At 41.9% G+C, this 18,150-nt stretch overlaps 1 protein-coding gene across 3 annotated transcripts in view; it reads left to right on the top strand.

Annotated features, from left to right (window-relative positions):
• KCNU1 (potassium calcium-activated channel subfamily U member 1) overlaps nt 1-18,150 on the top strand; it is a 212,969-nt gene that overhangs the window by 23,263 nt on the left and 171,556 nt on the right. For 2 of the 3 annotated variants that reach the window (XM_083184483.1, XM_083184485.1), the window contains exon 8: nt 6,569-6,736. The exons of the other annotated variant lie outside the window; for it this stretch is intronic. In XM_083184483.1, the coding sequence (XP_083040609.1) occupies nt 6,569-6,736 (168 nt within the window). The remainder of the gene's footprint in view (nt 1-6,568; nt 6,737-18,150) is intronic. 3 annotated transcript variants of the gene reach the window in all.

The following is an 18,150-nucleotide window of genomic DNA, read 5'->3' as shown; positions in this document are numbered from 1 at the left end:
GTGTAAATAGTCCCAGCTTGCTTAATCTCCTCGTAGCTTAAATTCTCCATTCCCCTAATAAGCTTTGTTGCTCGCCTTTGGATTTTTTCTAATTCTATGATGTACTTTTTATAGTGTGGGGCCCAGAACTGCACTCCGTACTCGAGGTGAGGTCTCACCAATGCCTTATACAGTGGCATAATTATCCTTGAGTCCCTAGTTTCCATTCCCCTCTTAATACATGCCAGAATTTTGTTGGCCTTTTTTGTAGCTACATTACAATGGGCACTACATCCCAGTTTGCTGTCTATTTGGACTCCTAGATCCTTTTCTAGTATGGAATTACCCAGTTACTCTCCGCTAAGGTTGTAACTTGCACACTGGTTGTGTCTCCCAAGATGCATAACCTTACATTTATCTACATTGAACTTCATCTTCCATTTTTTTGCCCATTAATCTAGAATTGCAAGATAATTTTGAAGCATGGTGACATCTTCTGATGATTTGATGACTTTGCTAAGTTTTGTATCGTCCGCAAAGATGGATACATTGCTGAGTAACCCTTGCTGCGTTAATAAAAATGTTAAATAGAATGGGCCCCAAAACCGAACCCTGGGGCACTCCACTTAGTACCGGTATCGTATCTGATACGGCACCATTCACAACCACTCTTTGTTCTCTATTACATAGCCAATTCCCTACCCATCTGCAGATATTTTCACCCAATCCTAGGTTCTCCATTTTATTAATCAATCTCTTGTGTGGGACCGTATCAAATGCTTTAGCGAAATCTAGGAAAATCACATCTACAGCATTTCCATTATCGAGATTTTTGCTAACCTCTTCATAGAACCCTAGTAGATTAGTTTGGCATGAACGATTTTTCACGAACCTATGTTGGTTAGTACTGAGTAGACTGATGGTCTGAATATTCCTGGATACATCCCTTAAAAATCCTTCAAATAGTTTACCCACAATTGATGTTAAACTAACGGGTCTGTAATTAGCGGGATCTTCCTTTTTTCCTTTTTTGAATATTGGCACTACCTCTGCTATTCTCCAATCTTTTGGTACTATACCTGATTATAGTGACTTGCTAAAGATATAATGTAGGGGGGTAGCTAGTTCATCCTTTAATTCCATTAATACCCTCGGATGAATCCCATCTGGCCCTGGTGATTTATTTGTTTTGAGTTTGCTTAGCCTCAGTACTATTTCCTTCGGCGTGAAATCCACAATAAGATCTGGCTTATTTGTCACGTTTGTGGTAAATGTTCGTTCCAAAGTCTGCTCTCCCTTAGTAAATACTGATGGGAAGAACTCATTTAACAGTTTTGCTTTTCCCTTGTCCTCAGGTTAGTAGTGTGTTTTTTTTTTTTTTGAAGTGCAAAAGTATGCAAGGGCTTAGCTTGTAGCAGAGGCTCGCCAATCCTTCAAAGTGAAATCTATATTGCAGTGTAAAAATAAAGCAGCCAGTATTTACCCTGCACAGAACCAAAATAAGTCACCCAAATCTAATTCTCTCTGCACAAGTAACATCTGCCCCCCTGCAGTGCACATGGTTTTGTCCATCTAAGAAGGATTTTGTCAGAGTGAACCAAAATAACCCCCTAAGTCACCAGTTTTAAGCACAACTAGAGGAACATGAATGTTCTCACTCATGAATGTCTTCTTAAGATACTGATGGGACTAGTGTGAAGAGGAAATGAGCACACCACCATAGAAATCATGACCATATACAGCCGAGTTCTATCGATGGTGTTTTTATTTTGTACACCAGAATTCGGCTGAGCTTGCCATATATAAATACGTCAAATCAGCCGAATTCGGCAGATAGTAAATTATCTGAAGCTAATTTAGTATTTGACATTGATTGGGTAGGAATAGGTGCAATCATAACCATTTGATCTTCGTAAATCCCCCCAATAGCTTTCAACATTGTAAATGTCGACCCTATGACTACAACCCACTAGCAGTACTGCACTTTCACGTGATCCTTGGTGCTTGTTAAAGACCACATAGAAAGAAAGATAAGGAAAAACTACTTAAAATTGTACCTATATATAGGGATTGCTTTAAATTAAGCAACCAGAGCTCTTAGACTATGGTGCAAACACTGCAGACGTATGATCAGGACAACATAGGCATGTCATATTGCCAAAAAAACACCCAAGGCTTGAGTTTATCAGAATGACCAGATTTTGTGTTATTTGTGAGGTGCTTTCCTACTACCATAGACAAATCAAAGTTCATGGTATAATTTTAAAGGAGCTTAAATTTAAAAAGATCAGGTGGCTACACTGTGAGCCCGGTTCCATCTATAATAGCCTAAATTGAAAATGTAATTGTAAACCAATTTGGTCACATTTCTTCTCCTTCGATAATATGTAACACCCTGGAGGAAGGGAGTACTACAATACAAGGGCTTCCTTCCCTTTCTCTTTCTTCCATGCTATTCTTCCTCATTACTTGCTATTTAGACAATGAATTAGGCAGTTCAAGGAACACTTATAGACACTTCAATGGACAATTCAATTGAGTCGACATTTCAATAATTGACTAATCTAGAACCATTGGTAAATTTTGATCCTGGAGCATTAAATAGTCTTGTATCCCTGGTGTACAATACTATTAGAAAGTTGAACTGGAAAATACTGTGGCATAGCATTTTGTAAGCAGATACAGCTGCGGTCACATGCGGAATATAAGCATGTGCATATCATTTTAATCAGCAGAAGCAGTGTATGCATTCCATTTGCATTTTTTTGTGAGTAAGACACATTTTAATAAAAAAAAAGGGTACTTATGTATTATCTGGGCTCCCATGTTAAATGCACCCCATTTTTTCATACCCCTACTATCCAACTACGCATGGAGTAGATTTTATATAGTGTGGCGAGTGCAGCGAGCCACCGTGCCCGAAGCGTGGCGAGGGGACGCGGTCTCATAAGAAAAACGGGAGCCCAGATATTACATAAGTACCAAAAAAAGTTGCACACAAAGATGCTCAATACTACCATGCGCGCCTTGGCGTAAAGTAAATAGTAGGGATGTTTAACATGAAAGGAGGCTAGATATATGTGGACACAGATATATGTGGACACATTTGTATTGTATATAAAACTCTGGGACACTATAAATACCAAAAAGACACACCATATTTCAATGTTGCCAGAGCACACACTATATTTTTATTTAGGACTACAGAATAATTGTTTGTTCTTCCAATTGTGTCTAGGAAAGGTCATGTCACTTACAAACAAATCATTTCCAAATGCATAAGAGAAGTAATGTGTATAAGAACAACGTGCAGTGCTTCAGCGGGTGTGACCTTTTGTGCAAAGAAAGCTCAGGTTTTGTTCACAGAATTGTGGGAAGTAAATATATGAATACCTTTTTTTTTAGTTATTATACAATCGGTTGGATGTCTTGTAATTTGCTGACTCCTCCACCCTGTGGTGTTCGGAATACATGTTCTATCTCCACAGTCTCTTAAATGCATAAATAGTTTGTAGTATATATTGCTTAATATTCGAATTCCCTGCCAACGCCCTTCTAAACACCCCCTCTCCGCCCTCCATCACCGCCACCATTGTTTTGCTTGGTTGCATTCTTATTCCTCCAGCGGGCCGGTGTAAATCTGCAGTTAATATGTTCTGCGTGCGTTTTGTACTTGTTTACTGTATCAGTCCCCTGGGTTTTGCTGATCCACCTTGCCTTGTGTTCGTGCATACCCTGGTCTTGGGTGTGGCTGCATGCTAGGTTATAGAGCTATGCTTTCAGCATGCAGACCCTGTCAGCTATAGTTCTAAAGCTGTGCACACACGGGGGCAATTTCAGCACATATTGCTGGCAATATGGGCGCTGAGCAACCAAATTGCCAGTGATTTAATGTGCTGTGGGAGATAAATCGCCGGGAGCACGCTCCTGCTGCCAGTCCTTCATGGTCACTGGTCGCAGGAGCATGCTCCTCCCATTATGGCTAAAAATTGCTGGTCTCTGGTGCACCAGTGACAAGCGATTTCTAGTCAAAATGAGGTAGAGACAGAATGATACAGAATAGCTGTAAATTTTTAGTCAAAATTGCTGGTCACTGATAAAAACGGTACACTGAGCAATATATTGCTGAACGATTTTAAGGCAAAATCGATCAGCGACCCAATTGCACCGTGTGTACACAGCTTTAGTGCAGTTCTGTGTGTCAGGGTTCCTGCTCCAGAGTGTTCCCGGTCCCAGCACCTTGTATCCAGCGTCCTGTGTGTCAGCTTTGTTTGTGCCTCGGTCAGCGTGTTCCTGGTCCCAGCCACTGCTTTCCAGCCTGCTTGTCAATCTGTGGTCTGCTTCATTCTATCTCTCAGATAAGTCAGGAGCTGTTAGCTTTGGTTTACTTTTCTGGTGTCATCTTCTTGCATTGTTGCATTTATTATTGTCTGATTACCTAGGTACCATCTTATTGAATTGTTGCTCTCACTCTGTCTCTTTTGATATTATTAGTTACGGTTCCATCTGGTGTATTGTTACATTTATTACTCAGTAGAGAAGGTGCATGTCTCTTGCGGTACCCTGCCTCCTGTAGCAGCCTCCTATTCCATAAGACCAGGCGGCATCGAGGTTGAGGTGGAATTAATCTACCTCTTCGAACGTGGCTGTTATTGGTGAAGCCTAGTTCCCAGGCAAACAGGACAGCAAAGGGTCCGCAACTGAGGGCTGGTATATGCCCTTCCTGACAATTCTATTGTAAGGTCTGCCAGATTATACTCACCAGTTGTTCCTTTTCTTTGAAATACTTTCTTTCAGTGCATATTTCCCTTACATTTTATTTCAAGTATTTATGTAATGAAAGCTTGAGCCACTGGAAGGACCATGAAACATTGAAAAAAAGAAAAGGAATTTAATGTTTAATGTACTCTTTACTAGTTAAACATAATTCTAAAAATAGGAATATATTGAGCAACCTTCAGCTGTTGGAGTCACTTAGCACTATAGAGGATTTATTTATTTAAATAAATATATCAGTGGTGTTCTGGATGATGAACATCAGGTTCTAAGGGTTACAAATGCAGTGTTCCCTTATCCAAAATGCTCGGGACCAGAAGCACTTTGGATAATGAATTATTCCATATTTCTGAATATTTTTGTATTTCAATGGGGTATCTTGAGGACGGGACCATGTTGAACACAAAATGCATTTATGTTGTATAAACACATAAAATACACACTAATATATTTTTATTTGTGCATGAAACAAGGTTTCAAAACAGGAAACAAGGTTTAGGTACTATCTCAGGCACTAAATTTGAATGCCAAGCAATCATTTTATGGCACATATACCAGTTATATCATGTCCCCAGTAGTGCCATATTACATATCGTGTCCCCAGTAGTGCCAGTTACATATCATGTCCCCGGTATTGCTAGTTACATATCATGTCCCCAGTAGTGCCAGTTACATATCATGTCCTCAGTAGTGCCAGTTACATATCATGTCCCCAGTAGTGCCAGTTACATATCCTGTCCCCAGTAGTGCCAGTTACATATCCTGTCCCCAGTAGTGCCAGTTACATATCCTGTCCCCAGTAGTGCCAGTTACATATCATGTCCTCAGTAGTGCCAGTTACATATCATGTCCTCAGTAGTGGCAGTTACATATCATGTCCCCAGTAGTGCTAGTTACATATCATGACCACAGTAGGGCCAGTTACATATCATGTCCCCATTATTGGCAGTTTCATATCATGTCCTCTTTCTTGTTGAACCAGAGTGCAAGGGTAAGATGGGTTTGGTGGGCTGTATGATCACAGCATTGTTGGTCAATGGGTTGTAATTGTAAGAAGAAACCACATGTAAAGTAAGTGTACTGTAGCTGTAAAAAGATAGAACAGCCTACAGAAGGTTAGGAGTGTGGTTCAGAAACAAGATAGACCTGCGTGAGGTGTGTTTTCAGCCAGAGCTTAATGGGTTTGAAGGTAATGCAAGCGAGGGCCTTCCACAGCCCTGTTTCCTCCATACTTCTGTTTGCAATCATCTCCTCAATAATTTGAGTAACAGGAGTGTAGGAGTAGGGTTTACTGTAATCTTATGTGCAGTGGAGGTATCAGCGACTTTCTGCAGTCCACCAGTGGCTTCCACTTGGCGTTATTCGTCCCATCAAAGAACTTTGCCTGCTGTGGCCTTGGAGACCCATTACACCCAGCTGATTCCTGGCGAGCTTATTGTATGCCACAATTTGAAGCAGCATTTCAAGGTACATTCAGTGTTATTGGACTTCCCTTTGGCAGAGTTGGGCTGCTATGCAGCCCCTGTGTAACTTACACACTGGAGTATCAGAAATGTCCTGGAAAATAAGAATATTTCAATATACTGTATGTCTGTCCTGGTACAAAAAGCATAGTGTATTATGGGGAATAATTAGCATTTTCTATACTCTTGCGGCATAGGTAATTAGGAAACCACATGTCAAACAAAAGGACCGACACATAGATAAAATGAGTAACATAATGTTATTGCAGTAGTCTACTCTGAGACTTTGTTAAGAGTGTGCATTTTGTAAATGCTGTGTACTTACTGTACTTGTAATGCTATTTTATTAGCTGGAGAACTCTGGAGACCCTTGGCTAGAAAACAATGTCCACCACATGGATTACTTTGAGAGTATTTACCTGTTGATGGTGACGTTCTCAACCGCTGGCTATGGAGACATCACAGCTCACACTACCTTGGGACGTATTTTTATCATTCTCTTCATCATTGGAAGCATGGTATGTCTTTCCCTTTAACTAAAAGAAATGTAAGAAAAATAAGGGAATGGCACAGAGTGTTGGATAAACCTCAAAAACAAGTAATAACCTTAATTGGCGATGATAAATATACATGACTGAGTGCTATTGAGCCAGCATCTCTGTAGCCCTGGAAGTTGGCAAAGGAGAAAATGGGTAAATATTTATTTATTAGCTTAGAATAGTAAGTCTATCTGGTTGTACTCCTAGTTCCTAAATAATAATATGGTGTATAAGATATGTGATGCATATTAATCTCTTCTGAGAACACCACTTTGATTATATATAATAATATTAGGATGGCCCTTAGCAATAGGAAATATCCCAAAAGATACAATTTTGCTGCTCCCACCCCCTAATCCTGTTCCGATCAACAAAAAAATTAGGTTGTGCAAAATTTCATCTCAATCGCTAGGCGACCCTCAAAACACCCTGAAGTTGGAACATAGTACTGTATATGCAACGCTTAACTCCATTCAAAAGCGGTATACACTTCCCTATCTCGACCATTTATTTTTATTATTTTTTGAAAAAAAATTTTATTGAGTTTTTCAAATCAATAATCACACTAACATTACAACCAATATAACAGACACAGAGATTACATATCACTGGGTGCTGGTTGAAATTTGAGAGAGGTCTGAAGAGATACATTTTTATCAGAAGCTAAATACACTTCTTTGCGTATAAAGACCTAAAGGTTGATCATGGTTAGGAAGGAGGGGGGGATGGGCAATAAGGGGAAAAGGGAGATGGGGGGGGGGGAGGGAACCTGAGGTAGGGCCAGGAGGAGTATACGTGGGAGAAGTAAAAGGGGGAGTGAGAGAAGCAAGAAGAAAGGGGAAGATGGGGGAGGGAGGTGGGGAAGGGAAGCCGGCAATCTCCAAGTGAGCTTCAAGGAAAGATAATCCAGAACATTATAGATATGTCAACGGGGGTTCAGATTGAAAGTAGGTTGTCCATGGGGACCAGGTTTTAATAAAAGAAGGGGTGGAATCATGTAAGAATGCGGTAATCTTTTCCACCTTGTAGGTGGACCAAACCGCACTGATTATGGTAGATTTGGAAGGAGCTGTAGGGCTCTTCCAGTTTTTCGCGATCAGGCATTTAGTTGTGTTGAGAATGACCATTTATTTTTTATTTTTTTTTTGAGAAATCTTTGTAGACACATCCAGGCAACCCCAGCAATTATTTAAAAATGTTCTGAATCAAATTTTCCAAAAGCTAATTTAAAAAGGAATGAAATAACAACATGAAACATTTAAGAATGTGAATGTTTGGTGTAAAAGGGGTGATAGTAAAGCTGTGCTATCCTATGTGTCTGTGTATTTATTGTACTATTCTTTTTACTGGTGAACTACAAATCTATGGTTGTCCATTAATGACCCACATACAGGGACTTGTGGTTTACCAAGTTCCAGCATGCGGGGTAGCCTTCTGGGACTTGTAGTTCTCCTGTTAAAAGCAAGTTTTTTTTAATTCTAATTTTCATACTAATTATCACCCCGGCCCCCACAGCTGAGGGGGGTCGGGTACAGCCCCGGGCATCATCCCTGGAGGGGTAAAGCCTGCAGGGGGGAAACCCTTGATTGAGGGGTGCCCACTCCCCCAGGTACCCTGTCCAGGGCTGACCAGCCGCGTTCATCCTGTTTCGGCCGGGAGACCTTGTGTAAAAAGTGCCCCCCGGCTGTGGTATGACAACGCTGGCTGGTGCTGGTCCAAGAGCCGGGTGCTGGTTTCTTAAATACAGGGAACCACAAGTATTTTTTTCCCCGTATTTGGGTAGCAAGGACCAGCTCAATGAGCCTGGAGCTGGTTTTGCTTGGAAGGGGGAATTCCACGCTTTTTTCTCTGTCATCCATCCTGGTGACACAGCTAACCATGGGATGTAGGAGGGTCCGCAGGAGCAAGGCACCTATGCGAACTTCTTTGAGAGGCAGGCTCCTCACTTCTGGATTCCAGCATTCCTCAGTTCATTTTAGGTGGAGTGGGTGCTATGCTGACTGGCTGCGGACTGCAGCTGTTCTTTAGAGTAGCTAGGGGTTTTTGTTTTTTTTTATATTCTTTTAGTTCGTTTCAGGCTACAGTGTGAAACTTCCAGAGTAAGTTTCTTTACACTGAAAGCACAGCAGAGGCTGACAGAAGTGTGTTATGTCAGCACTCTGTGTGCAGAGAAACACTGTTTGCCTTCTCTGCACAGCGCTTTAACCTCCATAAAGGGAGGTTTCCTGGGCCCTGGGGTGAGTCCTGAACCGGCTCCCTGCTTAGGGGGTGATCTTGGGGGACGGACCCCCCGCTATGGTGCCGCTATTTTACTGGGCTTAAAGTCAGAAATACTCAGGGAATTGATGCCTATTACAGGAGACCAACGCGGCTGGATACTTCCAAGTGGTCCCAGACTGAGGGGAGACACTGGAAGTAAGGAGAAGCACTTGGTAAGAGCGGCTGAAGGGGAAAGGCGCCAAAAGGCTTCCCTCCCCGCTGAAGCAGAGACTTGGTCTCTTCCTGCACTCTGTTCTGGAGCCTTTTCTGTACACACTGTGCAGAGCAGAAGGAGGATTTCACAGAGCTGAGTGTTCTACACCAGGACCTACAGTAGTTCATGTCAATTTGACGGCCTGGTTTTTGAAACCTCCTTATTGAGGAAGAAAGGTTTTTCAGATGCTGTTATCCAAACCATACTCGGGGCTCGGAAACCTGTGTCGGCAGCAAATTATCATAGGGTTTGGAAAATCTATATCAGGTGGTGTGAACGTCAGAAGGTACACACCTCTAGGTTAAAGGTCACTAAAAATTTGGAGTTTCTACAAGATGGTTTTTCAGATGGGCTTAGCCTGCAGTCTTTAAAGGTACAGCTGTTCGCTTTATCCATATCCTTTCAGAAAAGAGTGGCTCTGTTGCCAGAAGTACTGTACAGACCTTATTACAGGGAGTTATGAGACTTAAACCTCCATATAGGTAGCTGGTGGCACCTTGGGATCTGTCTCTGGTGTTGTCGGTTCTACAGAAACCGCCATTTGAGCCTTTAAGGTCGGCTGGTCTTAAATATCTTTCTTGGAAACTTACATTTCTGTTAGCTATAGCCTCGGCTAGGCGGGTTTCAGAATTGGGGGCCCTGTCTTGCATGTCCCCGTTTCAGTTTTTTCATGATGACAGGGCTGTTCTCTGAACAGTGCTAAAGTTTCTACCTAAGGTAGTATGACATTTACATTTAAATCAGGAGATTGCGCTCCCGGTGTCTTGTCCTCCAGAGAAGGCGAGAAACAGGGACAAGCTAAAGAATTGGACGTGGTTCGTGCTCTACGCATTTATGTGGACAGAGTAAAGGATTTTATCAAACTGATTGCTATTGGTACTATATGACGTGCATAAGAGAGGGTGGCCTGCTTCTAAGCAGACCATTGCTAGATGGTTAAGGTCGGTGATTGCCTTTGTATACACTAAGGTAGGCAGACCGATTTCCTCCAGGATTAATGCCCATACCACCAGGTCAGTTGCTTCCTCTTGGGCTGTGCCATACTGTTCACACCTTTACCAAATTCTACGGGTTCCATGAGGACGCTTCATTTGGGCGAGCAATCATGAGAACTGCAGACCTGAGCATTCCCTCCCAAAGGACCGGCTCTTATACATCTTATACGTCCCATGTTAGCTGTGTCACCAGGATGGACGACCGAGAAAAGGGGATTTCTGTAAGAACTTGCCATTTGAATCCCTTTTTCTGAGTCCATCCTGGTGACACAGCGATCCCTCCCTTATGCTCAGTAAGTTTATACCATTTCATGTGATTTGTCATGATATATGGTTCTTATTTGATTGTGCATATTAATATGTTCAGGTGTTATACTGAGTAATGTATCCTAGTGTGCTTTAGAAGTTGAACTGAGGAATGCTGGGATGCAGAGGGGAGGAGCCTGCCTCTCAAAGAAGTTAGCATAGGTGCCTTGCTCCTGCGAACTCCTACATCCCAAGGTTTGCTGTGTCACAAGGATGGACTCAGAGAAAGTGATTTGAACGGTAAGTTCTTACAAAAATCCCCCTTTTTAACACAAATCTGCACACTCGTATGTGTTAAAAAAATTGCACATTCTCATTACTAAAAAACATTTTATTGGTAATGGAAATTTTACCAAAAATGCCAGAAATCAAAAGTGAATTCTGACTTAGTAATAAGGTGCAATTTTTTTTTAGACCAAGTATACAAAGCACATAACATTATAAAAACTAAGAGGTTATAAACTTTGTTTTCCAACTTTGTCAGGGCTACCAACACAACAGGGGAATATCTATATCATAATGCCACAACCAAATGAAGGAGTAAGCACAAGTTATTACAAATAAAATAACTTTTATTTACAAACGCGGATGAAGGTGAAAAATAGTGTTTGCCCTATACCTGCGCTCTGCCTCTAGCTTTGCAAGTTGTCTTCCCTATTATATTTATTGTCACTTATCCTCCTAATACCAAGAATAAGTCAGATTTTTTTTATTATTATTATTATTATTATTATTATTATTATTATTTTTATTATTATTTAAGAGAAAATTATATAATAAAATAAAATTAAAAAATCCTGAAAAATCCTGTGGGGGATAACCGTATATAAAGAGCATACGTCCATGGTTGCCAGTTTCACTGTACCGGTGATGTTCACTTGAAGTGCTTTATCAATGAAATCCGATGTGTCTCGGATATACGTGCTACTGGAGGTCACTAAAGGTTGGAGCTGATGGTCTAGGAAGATTGCCAGTGGTTGCAATAATGATGAACGAGCGGAAATTATGGGTCGGCCCGGTGGGTTTGTACTGGATTTATGTATCTTGGGGAGGGTGTAAATAATCGGACAAACCGGAAATTGTACACTGAGAAAATTAAATTGCTCTTTGGTGAGCCATTTGGAATTGAGTCCTTGTTGTAAAATCAAGTCAACCTGCCTCTTGAAGTCAGGGATGGGGTTTCCACTGAGACGTCTGTATGTGCCAACATCGGATAGTTGACGTTTTATTTCAAGGTCGTATTCTTCCCAATCCTGTATGACCACAGCACCCCCTTTATCCGCTTGGCGGACAACTATGCTGGCATCGAGTTTTAAATCTATAAGGGCTTTTCTCTCACCTGGTGTAAGGTTGTCAAAATTAGGTTTTGTTGGAGCATTCGCTATTTCTTGTTCCAGCAGTCTTGAAAACGTTTTTATACTTGCGTTGGTTGATACAGGGTCATATGTGGACGGTGGACGAAAGGTCTTAGCAGGTTCACTGGCAGGCATATCCTTAAATTGCTCATGTAGTCTAAGCTTTCGACTGAACTTAAATAAATCGACAGAGGCTAAGAAGGAGTCATGCGGATGGGTGGGAACAAAAGATAGGCCCCTACTGAGTAACGATATCATGTCAGTGGATAGTGTCTTTATAGACAAATTGAAAACTAATTCTGAATTGGTTTTCGATTGCGTTTGCCTAAATCGACCACTTCTTGGATGAGGCCTGCGCCTCTCCCTCTTCTGGGTTTTGGTGGCTGAGTAGTTTTGCTTGTGCCTTCGCCTAAAAAATCATGTGTAGCGCTGGACTGGTCAGTATCGGATGCAGACGTTGACGAACCTGTGTGAAGATTATAGGGATTTCTGGGTTGTCTCTTATTCCGGTATGGTCGTTGGGGGCGTCTAGTATTGGAATCTCCAGAGAGCCACCTGTAGACGGTGTGGTTCTGATAGTCTGCTGTCACTACCGCCAATTTATTTCTTTTGAACGATACCAGTTCCCTTTTATAATTATCTACCTGTATTCGAAGTTTGTCAATAAGATTACAGGATTTTTCACTTTTGATGGTAGCTAGATGTTCAACGCCAAAGTCCTCTATGGTTTTCTTGACCTTTCTTAATTCAGTTCCAACTTCTTCGACTACCAGGAGCATTAAGTCAAGGGAACATTTATTAAGCACCCCGCACCACCGGCTACAAAACGTTGGATTATTGCGGCCTAGTGTGGGGATGTTGGGTACCCTAAATCCCCTAGGTATATATTTTTTTCTGTGGTACTCCGAAAGAAAGTGGCCGTGAAGTGAGAGATCTGTTTCTCTTTTTCTGAGTTTCAATAGACGCTCATATAGATCAATCGGGGACTCGGTTGGAAGGACGTCAAAGTCTATTTGATCAAATAACACTTTATCCGCGTCATCGTCGGTAAGCGAAACTATTCCAGTCTCAGCTTGATTAAGTAGGTTGTCATCAAGAAAACCCAATCCACCGGCAGCCATTCCTCTTGAATGTGATGGTTTGTGACAGATGTTTTTTTATCACAATATGTGTAGTCGTTGGACACTTTAATGTGTGACAGGCACCAGGGTAAAGGTGTGTCCGGATCCTTGTAGTTGGGTCTGATGATTTGTGGGTGACAGGTCAGGAGATGTATAAGATTTGTGGAAATCAATAACATCCCATATGTAGAAGCAAAGAGGACCGCACTTTCACTGTCAATGTAGTAACTTCAGGGGTGTTCAAAGGGGGTTAGACGTGGATCAACACGTGCCCCAAATCTAATCCAAAGGATCCCTCCCTTTTTGGGGGGGAATTGAACACTCGCCTCAATATAGCAATTGAATAAAGTCACTGGTGTTGGTAACAATAATATAAATAGTTTATTCCAGAAAAGACATTTCCATTATTGCCCCGACGTTTCGGTCCACATACGGACCTTCCTCAAGGAGCCTAGAATGCAACATTAACATACAATAAATATCATCCAGATGAAATGCTCAAACACCAATGGAGCAAAAAACATCCAGGGTGAATACAGCAAATAAGTTAAATGAAGATAACATACTTTTAAGATGGATCATCAGCGTTTCAATATAGCCAATACCTCAGCCCTGGAGGATCAGGAGACAGCTACACTCCAGTGCTGTCTGGGCCAGGCTTATATACCTAAATGAGTTATCGATAAAGGGGGTTGTTTTGGCGCCGATTTTCAAATCAGCGTGATGCGTCTATGCACTTCCGGTAAAACCGGAAGTGCGTAACCCGGAAGTGACCCCGGTGGAACGCATCAATGAGCCGCACATTGGCCGGAAATATCGGCAATGTGTTGAGGCTCGGAGCTATATAGAGCTGTAGAACGAGCAGGCAGCTAGCTGACAGATAGCGTGTCAGCTCAAGTGTATTCTACACTGCAGTAGTGGAGAGTTAGCATTATCGTGTCAAATAAAGAAAAAAATGGCCGCTAGATGGACCGCAGGTGGAACGCATAGCTTACTAGCGCCACCTGGCTGACATATGCAGTATCTATATTACAGTCTTAATAAGGGGAAAAAGAATACACTGATATTAAGCCTGCTAAAAATAAGGTAAAGCCTGACCGGGAATCTGACAAACAATACAATATGGTCATACCCCACTATCTGAATTTATATTTAATGGGCATAAGTGGCAATATTAATAATGAAAGATCATTATATAGAAAACATTTTTTGTAAAAATTATTTTATGCTTTTTTACTTTTAAAAAAAAAAAAAAATTAAATTTTTATATATATTTTTTGGGATATACATAATTTTAGTGGAGATCTACATTTATGACATTATTAATAAAGGCATAATGGTCGTGGGGTTGCATATAGGATCTCGTCAGGAAAAGTGTCGAACGATCGGTCACATAGATATAACCCAATGGTGTTGGACTGGTCAAACTCAAATTATGAAGCTAATGGATGGTAACAGGTATCCCACATTAGTGGGTGGCCACCGCACAGTAGGTTGGTGAATGGGTCACATGCTAAATGAAGCATGCATGAAAACATTAAATGCAATATATACAGCCAATGACATACTGACATAAGGTTAATGTCCCAGAGAGGGGGCTCAAGCGGACAACAACAGAATGGTGATTAAGGTGTCTTGAGAAAAATGGCTAAGGGGTTATTTTCATTAAGTCCGCGTGGGGACAGGGTTCCCAATTGGTGTATCCATCTACATTCAGACTTTCTGAGGAGTAGTCCACGGTCACCTCCCCTGGGTGGGGGGGGAACACAATCTATTAGACGGCACCGAAGTATGGCTATTTGGTGCCCTACGGCAAGGAAGTGTCTGGGAATTGGAAGTTCGGCCTTTCCTGATTCGATTGCTGTTCGGATGGAGTTTCGATGGTTGGCCATCCTCTCACGAAACTTCCGCGTCGTCATCCCTACATATGCCAGCCCACATGGGCAGTTTAAAAGGTAAATGACATGGTCCATCTGGCAATGTAAGCGATATCGTATCTTGATGGCTCTTCCTGAATGGGGGTGTGGAAAAGTGGGGCCTTGGACCATACTGCTGCAAGTTGTACAGCCCGCACACTTGAAACAACCTGGACGTTTCGTGTAGAGCCAAGTGGTTTTCTGTTCGGCATTGTAATTGAGGGTAGGCCACATTAATATTTGTTTCAGGTTAGGGCCTTTTTTGTAAGCTAACATGGGTGCCCTCTGATGCTGTAGTTTCAATGCGGGATCAGAAGCCACTATCGGCCAATGTCTCTTGATGCTTCCATGAATAGCCTTTGATGTATGATTGAAAGTATTTACGTAGATCATCCTTTGATCGGTTTTAGGTCTGGTGTCTTGGTTGGCCGATGTCTATTTCCTACAGATGTTTTTTCTGGCCTTTTGGAGACAACGTTTAAGAGTAATGGTTGCATATCCTCTCTCAGTAAATCTTGTGGTCATTTCTTGTATTTGTTGCTCCATGGTTATCTGATTGGAGTTGTTTCTGATAACCCTCATGTATTGCGATATGGGCAAATTTTCCTTTAATGCAGGGGGATGTTGGCTTGTGGTAACCAATAATGTGTTCCGGTCAGTCTCTTTCCGGAATAGACATACTTCAATTTTGTTGTTATGTAAGGATACTTTAATATCAAGAAAGTTGACACTATGAGTGTCTATTGTATGGGTGAATTTAATTGGGCTTTCCAAGTTGTTTAGGTCGGAGACCATGGAGTCAAAGCCTTCAGAGGGACCGTCCCATATCACAAACACGTCGTCTATATATCGTTTGTAGAAGACGATGGATTCCGAGTATTTTGGTAAGATGTGTGACAACTCATAATCGTACATATAAAGTCCCGCGTATGAAGGGGCTAAGTTAGAGCCCATAGCGGTCCCGGAAATTTGGACGTAGTAGGTGTTGTTATACATAAAATGATTGCATGTAAGGATAAGGTGTGCCAACTGAACCAAGAACTCTGTTGGTGGTTCCAATTGTGCCCTTAGATCAAGCAATCTCCGCAAGACAGACAGACCATCGTTGTGGGGGATAACCGTATATAAAGAGCATACGTCCATGGTTGCCAGTTTCACTGTACCGGTGATGTTCACTTGAAGTGCTTTATCAATGAAATCCGATGTGTCTCGGATATACGTGCTACTGGAGGTCACTAAAGGTTGGAGCTGATGGTCTAGGAAGATTGCCAGTGGTTGCAATAATGATGAACGAGCGGAAATTATGGGTCGGCCCGGTGGGTTTGTACTGGATTTATGTATCTTGGGGAGGGTGTAAATAATCGGACAAACCGGAAATTGTACACTGAGAAAATTAAATTGCTCTTTGGTGAGCCATTTGGAATTGAGTCCTTGTTGTAAAATCAAGTCAACCTGCCTCTTGAAGTCAGGGATGGGGTTTCCACTGAGACGTCTGTATGTGCCAACATCGGATAGTTGACGTTTTATTTCAAGGTCGTATTCTTCCCAATCCTGTATGACCACAGCACCCCCTTTATCCGCTTGGCGGACAACTATGCTGGCATCGAGTTTTAAATCTATAAGGGCTTTTCTCTCACCTGGTGTAAGGTTGTCAAAATTAGGTTTTGTTGGAGCATTCGCTATTTCTTGTTCCAGCAGTCTTGAAAACGTTTTTATACTTGCGTTGGTTGATACAGGGTCATATGTGGACGGTGGACGAAAGATCTTAGCAGGTTCACTGGCAGGCATATCCTTAAATTGCTCATGTAGTCTAAGCTTTCGACTGAACTTAAATAAATCGACAGAGGCTAAGAAGGAGTCATGCGGATGGGTGGGAACAAAAGATAGGCCCCTACTGAGTAACGATATCATGTCAGTGGATAGTGTCTTTATAGACAAATTGAAAACTAATTCTGAATTGGTTTTCGATTGCGTTTGCCTAAATCGACCACTTCTTGGATGAGGCCTGCGCCTCTCCCTCTTCTGGGTTTTGGTGGCTGAGTAGTTTTGCTTGTGCCTTCGCCTAAAAAATCATGTGTAGCGCTGGACTGGTCAGTATCGGATGCAGACGTTGACGAACCTGTGTGAAGATTATAGGGATTTCTGGGTTGTCTCTTATTCCGGTATGGTCGTTGGGGGCGTCTAGTATTGGAATCTCCAGAGAGCCACCTGTAGACGGTGTGGTTCTGATAGTCTGCTGTCACTACCGCCAATTTATTTCTTTTGAACGATACCAGTTCCCTTTTATAATTATCTACCTGTATTCGAAGTTTGTCAATAAGATTACAGGATTTTTCACTTTTGATGGTAGCTAGATGTTCAACGCCAAAGTCCTCTATGGTTTTCTTGACCTTTCTTAATTCAGTTCCAACTTCTTCGACTACCAGGAGCATTAAGTCAAGGGAACATTTATTAAGCACCCCGCACCACCGGCTACAAAACGTTGGATTATTGCGGCCTAGTGTGGGGATGTTGGGTACCCTTAATCCCCTAGGTATATATTTTTTTCTGTGGTACTCCGAAAGAAAGTGGCCGTGAAGTGAGAGATCTGTTTCTCTTTTTCTGAGTTTCAATAGACGCTCATATAGATCAATCGGGGACTCGGTTGGAAGGATGTCAAAGTCTATTTGATCAAATAACACTTTATCCGCGTCATCGTCGGTAAGCGAAACTATTCCAGTCTCAGCTTGATTAAGTAGGTTGTCATCAAGAAAACCCAATCCACCGGCAGCCATTCCTCTTGAATGTGATGGTTTGTGACAGATGTTTTTTTATCACAATATGTGTAGTCGTTGGACACTTTAATGTGTGACAGGCACCAGGGTAAAGGTGTGTCCGGATCCTTGTAGTTGGGTCTGATGATTTGTGGGTGACAGGTCAGGAGATGTATAAGATTTGTGGAAATCAATAACATCCCATATGTAGAAGCAAAGAGGACCGCACTTTCACTGTCAATGTAGTAACTTCAGGGGTGTTCAAAGGGGGTTAGACGTGGATCAACACGTGCCCCAAATCTAATCCAAAGGATCCCTCCCTTTTTGGGGGGGAATTGAACACTCGCCTCAATATAGCAATTGAATAAAGTCACTGGTGTTGGTAACAATAATATAAATAGTTTATTCCAGAAAAGACATTTCCATTATTGCCCCGACGTTTCGGTCCACATACGGACCTTCCTCAAGGAGCCT

This window comes from Crinia signifera, chromosome 4 (assembly GCF_055691185.1).
Source record: "Crinia signifera chromosome 4, ASM5569118v1, whole genome shotgun sequence".
Classification (NCBI taxonomy): Eukaryota; Metazoa; Chordata; class Amphibia; order Anura; family Myobatrachidae; genus Crinia; species Crinia signifera.
Note: the sequence above shows the minus strand (reverse complement) of the source record. Positions and strands in the feature narration are given on the sequence as shown.